Genomic DNA, 13,413 nt, shown 5'->3' with positions numbered 1-13,413 from the left:
GGCTAATTTCTATTCAGATATACAAGGCTTCATTGGCTAATTTCTGTTCAGATACACAGGGTTTCATTGGCTAATTTCTGCTCAGATACACAGGGCTTCATTGGCTAATTTCATTGGCTAACTTCTGAAAGCAGATTGCCAGGTCTTGCTTCCTAGTTTTCAGTCTGTACCTTGGTTGACCCCATTGGTATTTGAAATATCAGTAGCATAGTGTCATTATCCTCTAATGTTGCTGTAACAAAAATACCACAAGTGAGTGGCTTTAACAAACCAAAATGTTTTCTTTCTCCATTTGGAAGGGTAGAAGTTTAAATTCGGGGAGCCAGTTTTAGGGGAAGGCTTTGTCTCTGTGTTAGCCCTGGGGGAAGGTACTTATCTCTTTCCAATATCTGTGGGCCCTACGTTCCTTGAAGATTGCCATATGTCTTGGTATCAGTCATCCACTGGATTTAGGAGCTTCTCAGCACAGTGGCCCTGAATCCAGAGGAGGCGCTCTGTCCCCGCCTCTTCTTTCTTCTTGGTGGCGGTAGACCCCTCTGAGCTCTGCCTACTTGTTTAATCTCTCATATCTCAAAAGAGATGGACTCAAAATACCATCTAATCCTGTAGATTACCCCCTGCTTCAGTCACATAACTGCATAGCGTAGTGGTTACGAATCAGGCTGCTAACCTCAAGGTCAGCAGTTCGAAACTACCAGCTGTTCCATGGGAGGAAGATGAGGCTTTCTGCTCCCATAAAGATTTACAGCCTCAGAAACCCTGTGCAGGGTCACTATGAGTTGGAATGGACTCCACGATACTTAACAATTTAACAACATGTTAATGAGGCTAATCCTGCCTCATTAACTTAGTAGAGGAGTGGCTTCACAACACAGAAGATACTGACATCAAATCTCAAGAATGAAGAATAATTCTATAATGCTGAGAATTCATGGCCTAGCTAAGTTGATGGATATTTTGGTTCAGATACACTTCAATCCATAACGCATAGCTTTCAGCATTATTCAACCTGCAGACCACCACAGTACAACAAAGTTGTAATATGTACATTCCATTGCAAGCTCTGAAGAAGACCATGAAACAAACAAACAAAATTACATCATTTCAAGATTGGCAGGAGTCATTTAAAAAAAAAATATATATATATATATATGAAAGCATTCATTGGTACCCGTGGCTAAGCCTGGGGATGTGAGTCACGAGTGGAAAGGACCAAGGTTGTATCTGCTGAGAACTGCATCATTGTGTGGTGACCACATCAAATGACAGAGCACAGACTCCTCCCCAAGCTTTTTGCCTTTTTTTAGATCTGTGCACTATGTTTGTGATTGCAGAAAGACTGAGATGTTTACTCTGTCTCCCTCACTGTCCAGATCTGCCTCAACCGCCGGTGTCAAAATATCAGTGTCTTTGGAGTTCATGAATGTGTGGCCCAGTGCCACGGTCATGGGGTAAGTATGCCAGGCCCCTTTTACCCACCAGCCGATCACAAATTAAGCAAGAAATCACTCTTTCATCAAGGTTTTTGCTCTCCATCATTTAATAGAGAAACAGAGAGTGGTCACTGCCCCCTCCCAATTTCCATCTGAAAATACTCATTTGCTTTGACCTCTTCATAGCACAAGAAAAGTGCTTTGTATTAAGAAAATTTTATAGAGTTATAATTGTCTTTTAAAATGAACCTTTTGTGATTTAAAAAAAAAAAACAACCCAAACCTAGAATGCTGTCATTTTCAAACTAGCCTTCCTCCACATGAAGAGCTTTCCATTAACATTTCTGTCCCTCTGCATGGCCAGCTATCAAAGTGCCATCCAAACTGAAATGCTTCCAAAAGGACCTTAAACAAAGACAGGCGCATGTTTTTAAAATCCTAGACAATAGGCTTCAGCTAAAAAAAAAAAAAGCAGTTATTTTAGATCTGAGAGCCTTTAAGGGGTAAACTGGGAAAAAGAGTCTAATTGTTTAAAACAGACTGTCTTGTTCCTGATGGGCTTAATTATTTCCAATGGAATCATATGAATCTTGATTAGCCACACTAGTAGTTGATTTCTTTCTCCAAAGCCTTTGCTGGAAATCACACTCCAAATGCTACTTTAAAACTTGTTTATGCTCACCAGTGAATGATGGCGTTGTTCTAAAATTGTTGTTGTGAAGTGCCATCGAGTCGGTTCCAACTCATCGCGACCCTGTATAGGGTTTCCAAGGAGCAGCTGGTGGGTTTGAACTGCTGACCCTGTGGTTTTCAGTCTGGTGCAGCTCCTACAGCGCCACGCCAGGAGTCCGTTTATAAAATGATTGGGCTGTAGCCAGAAAGGTGAGCGCTGCCTGCTCCCATGGGTTTGTCCATTGTGCCTTTAGCGCTCCATGTGAAATGGGATCTTAGGTCTTCATTGGATCATAGCTTTCTTTGTAATGGCTGTAAGAGATGGGTGGTCTAGTCCAGTGGTATTATTTTACTGGTAGATAATTGAGACCCAAGGTTATTTGATTGGGTACAGAAATGCTGAGTTTAAGGCCCCAGATGGCTTATTTCCCAATATCCCTGACACCAACCTCATCCACATTTGGAGAGGGAAGAGGGAAACTCACATTCTTCTGGGCAGTTGGGGTGGCTGTCCATGCCTTGGTGACCAGTAGCTTAACCACAGGACCTTGCTAATGAGGAGAGTGTCACCATCAGCTTCCCCCAGATGAGGTGTCGGGGTGACTCTCCCCACAGCTGCAGGAGGGGCAAGAATATACGCTACAGTGAAATTGCACCAGGTGGTGTGGGCAGGCCAGTGCAGAATCAGTGTAGCTGCCTGAGTCCTGGGGCTGGTCCATCAGTGGTACCATCTTTAAGGAAATAGGCAAGACACTCAGGCTTGGCGTAGGCTGTGCCCATGATGAAATTGATGCCTTTGAATTACAGTGTTGGTGGAAAATATTGTGGACCACCAGAAGGAGGAATTACTCTGTCTTGAAAGAAGTACAGCCAGCGTGTTCCTCAGATGCCAGAATGGAGAGACTGTCTTATATACTCTGGACATGTTATCGGGAGGGACTAGACTCTAGAGGGGTAGACATCATGCTTGGAGGGTCAGAGAAAAAGTGGGAGACCCCCAATGAGATGGATTGGCACAGTGGCAGCATAGCAACAATTGTGTGGGTAGCCAGGACTGGGCAGTGTTCCATGCGGTTGCCATGAGCATTGTTCAGTCGGTTCAGACTCACAGAGACCCTGTATAGGGTTTGTGAAGAGAGGCCTGTGGTTCAAACCAGCCTTGCAGTTCAGTGCTAACCCATGACATATGTTGTTGTTGTTAAGTACCATGGAGTCAGTTCCGTCTCATAGCAACCCTGTACAGGGTTTCCGAGGCTGTAAATCTTTACGGGAGCAGAATGCCTCATCTTTCTCCTGCGGAACCTCTGGTAGTTTCGAACTGCTGACCTTGAGGTTGGCAGCCCGGTTCGTAACCACTATGCTACCAGAGCTCCTTTTGTGGGTAGCCAGGACTGGGCAGTGTTCCATGGGGTTGCTGTGAGCATTGTTTAGAGCTTTCAAGTCAGTTCCGACTCACAGAGACCCTGTATGGGGTTTGTGAGGAGAGGCCTGTGAGTTTGAATCACAGACCTTGTGGTTCAAACCAGCCTTGCAGTTCAGTGCTAACCCATGACATATAGACCTGCTTAATTTTAGCTTCATAAGAATTTGTTTTCCGGTGGATGGCTTGTCGAAAAGGCAGAAAGTCATCACAAATGAGACCCACAGGCTCCAAACGTTTCATCTTCCCATGAGCCTGTGTTGTCTCTGTTACAGTGCAGAGTTGAGGCCTTTGAGATTTTTTTTTTTCTGTTGTTCTGAGTACAATTTATGTTGGTTTTCTTGGGTGCAGGAAAAATGTCAAAAGCACTCTGAGTGCAGATTATTGACTTGTAAATTTTCCCATTGATTGTGCCATTGTCCTGTCCACTCCTGATTTGTCACCAGTTCCTAGTGACTTGCTTTTCTTTACCCAATATTCCAAAGCATTCAACATAATTTTCATAGAAACAGTAGTGTCTTGTGTTCACCTTCAATGGCATTGGCTCATGTACTAATTTGGTAAATTAGACACCTAACAATAGCAAGTGTCATGGTCAGTTGGCCAACAGTCTCATTGGTGTCTGCTGGTGACCATGTGATCCGGAGCTCCCTGGCCTCCCCCATGCATTCTTGGATCATGGCCCACCAAAGGCAGAGCTTGCCCTCCTCTAACACCCTGTTGTTGGTGTTGTTTGGTGTCATTCCGGCTCATAACAACCCTACACACAATCGAAGGACACACTGCCCGGTCCTGTGCCATCCTCACAGCTGTGATTACACTTGAGCCCATTGCTGCTGCCACTGGGTCAATCCATCTCCTTGTGTGTGTGTGGGGGGGGAGGGTCTTCCTCATTCACTGACCCTCCACTTTACCAAGCATGATGCCTTTCTCTAGGGCCTGGTTCCTCTTGATAGCCCACCACTTGGGCATGTTTCACCAGGTCAAAAACCACTCTCATTTTGTGAGGCAAACACTTCACTGTTGGCTATGCCCCATGCATGGCGGGGAACCACTGGATGACCACCAGAAAATCTGTAGGAAGAAAATGGGCATTTCCAGAAGGCAGTCCTGGGGTTGGGCTTAGAGGATGTGTTCGCCAAAATCTCAGACACTTGGTGGGGTGCATGCCTCCATCCTGTGGAATGTGGCGGCAGGAGCCCCCATAGAGGGAGAGGTTGATCTGGGGTGCCTAGCTTCCTGTCTGAAGGTGGTGGGGAGCATGCCTAGGGTTGCCAGGCCCCATAACACCCCAAGGGCACCAAGGCCTCACCCCTGAAGCAGGGCCCTCATGACTGCTGGGAAGTGTCATATTCACCTGACCAGTCTCTATCCAGCTTTCCAGCATATGTTTCAGTGTCTCTCGATTAGTGTCATTGAAAGCTCGTCCTTGGACCATATTGCCCAGTATGGTTTACTCCCATGGGACTGACTGGTCATGACCGTCCACTCCCTAATCTGTCCTAGAGAACACAGCTAGTCTGCCAGTATCTGGAAATGTCCCCTGTCCATATCAGTCGAAGTTTAAAGAACTGTGATCTCATGAGACCACCGATTCTATAGGACTCCTAACAGACATTTGGACTCCTGGTGTAGCATTGTAGGCTATATAACAAAGGAATGCTAACCACAAGGTTGGTGGTTCAAACCCACCAGCTGCTGCTTGGGAACCCTATCCAGGGTGGCTATGAGTTGGAACCCACTCAGTGGAACTTAAGAGCAACAACAAAGATTTATGAAAAGTGTTAGGAAAAACTTCCCACAGGAGACAACTGAATGGTTCTTAGGAGGGAGTGTAGAAACCGGCTTGTGAGAGAAATTGTAGCTGGACCTTGAAGATGAATCGATGCTTGTCACGAGGGGAGACGCTGAGCGTCCTGTAGTTCAGGGAGTCAGACATGGAGCTGGGTTGGGTAGAGAAGAGGTGGGGTGGAAGGTGTGGCTAAGCCCCCGCAGTCTCAGCTCTGGTCCTACCTGTGCTGCTATACTCGGGCTCGGGATGACACTGAGTCTGGCATGTCGGCACCGGGCTGGGCCTGCCATGGAGGGTGTGTGCTAACCTGCCTCTCCTGTTCCCCTCACCTCACCCGCTCCCTTCGGAAGGTGTGCAACAACAGAAAGCATTGTCACTGTGAGGCCCACTGGGCCCCTCCCTTCTGCGACAAGCTGGGCTTCGGAGGCAGCACAGACAGCGGCCCCACCCGAATAGCAGGTCAGTGCAGACACCACCTTCCGAACGAACGCTCGCGTCCTTCCCTGACCCTTTGCAGGCATTTGTTCTCTGCTTGGATGGAGCAGCTGGGCTTCCCGGGTGTCCAGCCGGTGACACTTCCCTTAGCGCCAGTAATTCTTCCAGCGACGGGCCGTGTGGGTGTGAGCTACGCTTCTGAATAAGCATCATTGAGTGGTGGTGGTGATTGTACCAGTAATAACTGTGGTGGTGGTGGTGTATTAGTGTAGTAGTGATGGCGGTGATGATGGCAGTGATAATGGCGGTGGTGGTATTAGTGTAGTAGTGATGGCGGTGATGATGGTGGTGGTAATGGTGGTAATGGTGTTGGTGCTGATTTGGGTGGTGGTACTGGGAATAGTTGGAGTAGTAGCGGAGGCCCTGGTGGTGGTAGGGGTGGGGGGTGGTACTAATAACGGTGGTAGTGGTGGTTTGGGTGGTGGTACTGGGAATAGTTGGAGTAGTAGAGGCCCTGGTGATGGTGGTACTTGTACTGGTGATACTGGTGGTTGCAGCAGTGCTGGCTGTGGTATTAGTGGTCATTGTTGTTAAGTCCATTGAGTTAGTTCTGATCCATAGCAACCCTGTATAGGGTTTCCAGGGAGCAAAACAAGTCCACGAGAGCCAAAATATGACCTTAAATATATCCCACCTGAATTTAGAGGTCCTATCAAGAGCAGATGTGATGCATTAGACAGTAAAGATCAAAGACCAGAAGAGTTGTGGAATGACATCAAGAATATCAAATAAGAAGAAAGCAAAAGGTCAGTGAGAAGACAAGAAAGAAGGAAAAGGTCAAAATGGATGTCAGAAGAGACACTGAAACTTGCTCTCCAGCGTAGAGATGCTAAAGCAAATGGAAGAAATGAGGAGGTACAAGAGCTGAACAGAAAATTTCAAAGGTCAACTCGAGAAGCCAAAGTCAAATATTACAATGAAATGTGCAAAGATCTGGAATCAGAAAACCGAAAAGGAAGAACACGGTCAGCATTTCTCAAGCTGGGGGAACTGAAGAAAAAATTCAAGCCTCGACTTCCATGATTGAAGGATTCTCTGGGCAAATTATTGACTGATGCAGAAAGCATCCAAAGAAGATGGAAGGAATACACAGAGTCACTGTAACAAAAAGAAATGGTTGCTATTCAACCATTTCAAAAGGTAGCATATGATCTAGAACTGATAATACTAAAGGAAGAAGTCCAAGGTGCACTGAACGCATTGGCAAAGAACAAGACACTGGTAATTGATGGAATACAAATGGAAATCTTTCAATAAACTGATGCAGCCCTCATGGCACTTACTCATCTCTGCCAAGAAATTTGGAAGACAACTATCTGGGCAACTGACTGGCAGAGAACCATATTTGTGCCCATTCCATAGAGAGGTGACCCAACAGAATACGGAAGTCATCGGAAAATACCATTGATATCCCATGCAAGTAAAGTTTTATGAAAGATAATGCAAAAACGGCTACAATCATACATTAACAGAGAACTTCCAGAGGTTCAAGCTGGTTTCAGAAGAGGCCGTGGAACGAGGAATATCATTGCTGATATCTGATGGATCTTGGCTGAAAGCAAAAAATACCAGAAGGATGTTTACCTGTGCTTTATTGACTACACAAAGGCTTTCGATTGTGTAGATCATGATAAGCTATGGACAACATTGAGAAGTATAAGTATTCCAGAACACTTAATTGTGCTCATGAGGAATCTGGACCTGGACCAAAAGGCAGTTGTTTAAACAGAACAAGGGAACAGTTAAATTAGCAAAGGTGTGCACTAGGGTTATATTTTTCCACCATATTTATTCATTCTGTCTGCTGAGTAAATAATCCGAGAAACTGCATTATATTAAGAAAAATGTGGCACAGGAGTGGAGGAAGACTCATTAACAACCTGCAATATGCAGATGATACAACCTTGCTTGCTGAAAGCGAAGCAGACTTGAAATACTGATGAAGATCAAAGACAACAGTCTTTATTATTATGGGTGTTGCATCTCAATGTAAAGAAAACAAAAATCCTCACCACTGGACCAATAAACGCCATCCATATAAATAGAGAAAAGGTTAAAGTTGTGAAAGACTTCATTTGCTCATGTAAACCATCAACACTCGTGGAAGGAGCAATCAAGAAATCAAATGAACTTTTGCATTGAGTAAATCTGCACAAGATCTCTTTAAAGTGTTGAAGAGCAAAGATGTCAGTTTGAGGACTAAGGTGCACCTGACCCAAGCCATCGTATTTTCAGTAACCTCATATGCATGTGAAAGCTGGACAGTGAATAAGGATGACCATAGAAGAACTGATGCATTTGAATGATGGTGTTGGAGGAGAATATTGAAAATGTCATGGGCTGCCAAAAGAACCAAAAGATCTGTGTTGGAAGAAGTACAGCCAGAGTGCTCCTTGGAAACCAGGATGGCCAGACTTCATCTCTCAATCTTCAGACATATTGTCAGGAGGGACCAGTCCCTGGAGAAGGATATCATGTTTGGTAAAGTGGACGGTCGACAAAAAAGAGGAAGGCCCCCAGTGAGATGGATTGGTACAGTGGCAGCATCAAACATAGCAACGACTGTGAGGTTGGCCCAGGACCAGGCAGTGTTTCATCCTGTTGTGCATAGGGTCGCTATGAGTCAGTACCAACTTAAAGGCACCTAACAATAACAACAAGTAGCAGATGGTGAGCTTAAACCAATGACCTCGTGGTTCAAACCTACCTTGCAGTCCAGTGCATTAACCCACAGCACCACCTCAGGACTCCGATAGTGATGGTGGTGTTAGCGTTAGCAATAACAACAGCTTCTGTTCTTGAATCATTACCACATGCGGATGCCACTCTGAGGTAGACAAAGAGCCTGACGTTCTGGAAAATGAAGTCACTTGCCCCAAGCCGCACGCTAAGATTGAGGTGCAGAACCCCACCTCCCAGGGCACCCTTTAGCTGGGCTAAGGCTGGTCTCTGAGTATGCTGCTCTTTTCCCAGAGTTCTCCTCAGGCAATTATGAGGCCAGTCGGAACTAGGTCCCTCTTCGGGGTCACAACACAGAGCCAGCACGCTGGATGCCAGAAGTCAGAGCTGGTGGGGTTCACCAGGGGCTGGGGGCTGCCCAGACACACACCTGAGGCCCGGTGACGCTGAGGCAGTGGCTGCTGCTGCGGAAATCACACGTCCCGGGTCCTGCTGTGCTGGCGGACCTGCTTCTGTGGCGTCCCTGCTGTTTCTATGGTAACAGACACAACACTGTTCTGGGGCCTGAGGCACAGCTGTAACAGCCAGATGCAGGAGGGTGACAAACGCAGGTCACCCTTCTGTGTGCATAGGATGCGCTTCCACACCACGAACCCCCTCTCTGCAGCAGATTGAAGAAGATCAGTCACCCCTGCCTGGTGGGAGAGCCCACAGTTCCCGGCCTCCTGCCGGCAGCTCCATGCCTTACGTGACTCGAGTGTTAAACAGTCTGACCATTAGGTCCAGTCTCCACTCGAGCCACCATGTGACCAGTACTGCTGGGAGGTGGCAGCAGAGGTACCCCACATCTGAGTCTCTCACGTGACACATGTGACCAATACTGTTCAGGTGTGAGGGTCTCCAAACACTCAGGGAACCACCAGAGTCAAGCAACTCTTAATTACGCCAGGTGAGAATGTTAGAAACTGGAAAGTGGAGGAGAGTCCTAACAGCACATTCTACGTGCCTCTCAGTCCACGTTCACATATGGAAGCCAGAGGCAGCCTCACCGGGCAGGCCCAGAAGCCTAAAAGCAGCCTGGTCCTTAAAACAAGAGCTTCTCCGGCCTCCGCCTGCCAACCACCTCTCCAGCAGTACTGTCGGTGGCAGGAGGTTGGGCGGACAGACTGTCACCCTGGGACAGGTTCAGGAATGCGAGGACAGCAGGAAGGGGAGATGGGGGGAGTGGGCTATGCAGCGTAGATCGAGAGTCTGAACCAGGTGCAGCCAAGGGGAAGGGGCACAGAAGGCAGATTCCTCAGGACATTGATGGTGCTGGATGTGGGGCAACAGCAGAGGTGGTCTCCATGCTGCCCAGGTTACCAGCTTGGACACACCTGGAAAATGTTCAACTGGATAAATTGATCCATTTAAAGCCAAGTCACAACCAAGCCACTGCCACCGAGTTGGTGCTGACTCAGTAACCCCAGAGGCCAGAGGAAAATTGCCCCATGGGGTTTCCAAGGCTGCAGCATCTTTCTCCCAGGGACACAGCTGGTAGATTCGAACCACCAGCCTTGCAGTTAACAGCTGAGCTCCTAACCACTACGCTACTGTCATTAATCACTCTTGAGTCAGTTCTGACTCATAGCCACCCTGTACAGGGTTTCCAAGGAGCAGCTGATGGGTTTGAGCTGCCGACCGACCCTGGCCCACAGTCCAGTGCTAATCCTACAGCGCCACACCAGCTGAACATGAGCAGATTTAAGGAACTAGAAATTCTGGCTCGGGCTCTGACTGCTTGCTTTTTCACTGGCTTTATTAAGAAATAGCAGAATTCGATCTGGGGCCCTGTGCCTGCCACTAACATCTGAAAAGATGGATGTTTTGGCTGCAAACCAGAAGGGCGCCTTTCATAATGCCAACCAATGAATACAGGCTGCTCTGTTTGACTGAGATGTGTCCCTGGTGGGGCCTGTCAGGAGGACAAGCTCCAGGCACACAGACAGTGTGAAATGTCCTTCCCTGGTGGCAGCGGCAGTGCCATTGTGATCTGCCTCAGCACCCTAAAAGATCTGTTGTACCCCAGCTACAGGACTCGTGCCTCTACTTCAGCTGGAAAAGAGACAGGAATGAATCCCTGCTCTGAAGACCTTGCTCCTCCCCAGTTGAAATCCCAATGAGCCTCCTCTAAACCCAAACACTTTAAGTCCCCTTAGCAACCTTTGATCACACACTACAGCCAGAAACCAACCCGATTGGCATGAGGCATCTGAGGGCTTTCTTCCAAATGTACTGGATTAAAGGGACCAAATGCCAGGGAAGGTGATGTTTTCAAAGAAAAAACACACAGCAACCTCACAGAAAAGGAGCCTGCTTTAAGAGATTTGTTCTTAAGTTCCTAACACAACAAAACAGAGAAAATCCGTGGGGATTTAGTTTCAGCTGTTTTCCTTTTCGGCATGTCTTTGTTTGCTTTTTACACTCTCTAACTTGACAGCGAAGTCCTAGTGTATTGCTGTAGGAAAAGCCGTAGACTGTTCGACTGCTGAACAGAAGGTTGGCTGTTCAAACCCACCAGCCACTCCTCGACTCCTATATGGGGTCATTGTGAGTCCGGATCGGCTTGACAGCACTTGGCAATTTGACAATGTCCAGAAGTCTTGCTCTAAAACAATGCAACTAAGATAAGGCGATGTCGGTGAGATGCAGAATGGACGTAGGAATGAATCTGGGAGCAGCCTAGCTGTGATGAGAGCTGGAAAGATTGTGTGGTGTTGGGTGCCCTGAAATCAGCTCCCACTGATCTTGACCCTATGTGTAACAGACCAGACCAGTACCCAGTCCTGCCCTACCATCATCAGTCATATAGGGACATGAAGTCCATTGTTGCCCCTCCTTTGTCTACTTTGCCTTTCAGTCTGGGGGCATCTCACTGCCCAGCCTTCTGACACACTCATCTCTTCTAACCTGTGAGTTTTTCAGGGGCTGATTGTCTGTAGTAAATTACCAGGCAGCTCCCCTGAAACCTACCCAACGTCGGTGACCCTGCTGGTGTTTGCACTGCCGGTAGCATCGCTTTCAGTAACCTTGTTGTTGTTAAGTGCCGTTGAATCGATCCTGACCCATAGCGACACTGTGTAGGGTTTCCGAGGAGCAGCTGGTGAGCTTGAACCACCAACCTTACAGTTCAAACGGCTTTGCAGTCTGGTGCATTAACCCACAGTGCCACACTTGAGTAAGCTAGCAACATGCAAATCACCACCATTGGACAAACTGCCAGATGGGTGTGGCAAATGGTTAGGAGGAGACTTGGGGTTGGACGCCTGTTGTGACAAGGACTGAGTGTTAGAACCACTGTAAATCTGAGGAGATGTTCTGTGGCCACCATTGTGGAAGTCACACTCGGAGTGGTCCGTGTGTCTCTTCAGACCAAATTCCTGTCTAGCGAGTCCCTTCCTCATCGGAGATGAATGATGGCCACATAGATGGGTCTCCAACAAGCCCTCTGGAGGAAGGCTTCCACGTGAAGGCACATTTGGGGGATTTACTCTTCTATGGAAGACTGTAGAAGAATTGATGATTTTGAGTTATGGTGTTAGAGGAGAATATTGAAAGTTGCCATGGGCTGCCACAAGAACCAACATATCTGTGTTGGAAGAAGTGCAGCCAGAGTGCTCCTTGGAGGCCAGGATGGCTAAACTTCATCTCTCATACTTGGGACATATTGTCAGGAGGGAGCAGTCGCTAGAGAAGGATATCATGTTTGGTAAGGTGGAGGGTCAGAGATGGATTGGCACAGTGGCAGCATCAATGGGCTCAAGTGTGGCAACAATTGTGAGGTTGGCCAGGTTGGTTCTGTTGTGTATAGGGTCACTATCAGTTGGTATTGACTCGATGGCACCTAACAACATCAACTTGTGTTTGTCCCTCCCAAGTTTGCTTTGCCGTAAAGGCTACAACTTTTCATTAGAAGCCTCGTGATGGGCGTCCATCTGCTTTGTTTCAGATCGCCAGAGCCTAACAGTGAGCCTCCTGGTGGCCACCCTGTGCCTTCTTGCCGCGGGCTCCGTGGTGTACCTCAAAAGGAAGACCTTACTACAGCTACTGTTCGCAGAGAGAAAAACCACCATTGAGAAGCTAAGGTACCCTGACAGCTGGGCATTGTGCAGACAAGGAATGGGCAGTTGAAAGACCATTGGACCAGCCAATGCTTAGTTTCCTTAGCCACACACACACAAATGGGGGGCAGGTGGAAATGGTTTGGGGTGCTTTTTTGGTTATTTTTTAGTCTCTGCCTGGCCATCCACCTCCTTTATTATCCTTCTAAACAGTTTGCTCTTTATCCCACAAATAGTGGGGTGTTGATTAATTTCCTGTGGTATACTTTCCTCCGCCCTTACATCAGACATTATAAATGACATTATACATTCAGACTGCTGTCGGATGGGATGGCTTTTGATCATGCTATCACCTGAAACATATCCCGGGTATCCCAGAGCCCCCTCTCTCTGCATAGCAAGAGCTGATTTAGCAGGTGCATGGCTTTGGGGAGAAAAATCAATATTTTTAATCTAGTGAGAGGGCTAGATAATTTTTCCATTGCATGTCAACCATGCTGAGTTACAAATAAGTAGATTTGTTTTCTGGGGGTTGCTGTGAACACTGTGTATAATCTGAGTGAGAGGGGGAAGTGGCATTGGTTAGCTTGTCTGGGCTTGTGTTGCAGGTGTGTGCCTTCTTCCCGGCCCTGCAGTGGCCCCCAGCCTCCACAGGCTCACCTCACCCACCTCAGCAAGGGCTTGAGGAGGAAGCCACCACCTTCCAGCACACCAAAGGTGAGTGTCACACCAGCCTTGGGGTTTGGCACCTGCCGGAAAGCCTGGGCTTTTCTCCACAAGCTGGAGGAGAACTACGGACACAATAGCGCCCCCTCATGGTGT

The 13,413-nt window shown here is 47.5% G+C and overlaps 1 protein-coding gene across 1 annotated transcript in view; it reads left to right on the top strand.

Moving 5' to 3' along the window:
• Positions 1–13,413, top strand: part of ADAM12 (ADAM metallopeptidase domain 12) — a 322,246-nt gene that overhangs the window by 284,743 nt on the left and 24,090 nt on the right. The window contains exons 17-20 of the mRNA XM_006867472.1: positions 1,374–1,451; positions 5,668–5,776; positions 12,480–12,615; positions 13,200–13,308. Coding sequence (XP_006867534.1) covers positions 1,374–1,451; positions 5,668–5,776; positions 12,480–12,615; positions 13,200–13,308 — 432 coding nt within the window. The remainder of the gene's footprint in view (positions 1–1,373; positions 1,452–5,667; positions 5,777–12,479; positions 12,616–13,199; positions 13,309–13,413) is intronic.

This window comes from Chrysochloris asiatica, unplaced genomic scaffold (genome assembly GCF_000296735.1).
Source record: "Chrysochloris asiatica unplaced genomic scaffold, ChrAsi1.0 scaffold00105, whole genome shotgun sequence".
In the NCBI taxonomy this organism is placed as follows: Eukaryota; Metazoa; Chordata; class Mammalia; order Afrosoricida; family Chrysochloridae; genus Chrysochloris; species Chrysochloris asiatica.
This window is presented reverse-complemented; position numbering and strand designations above follow the sequence as displayed.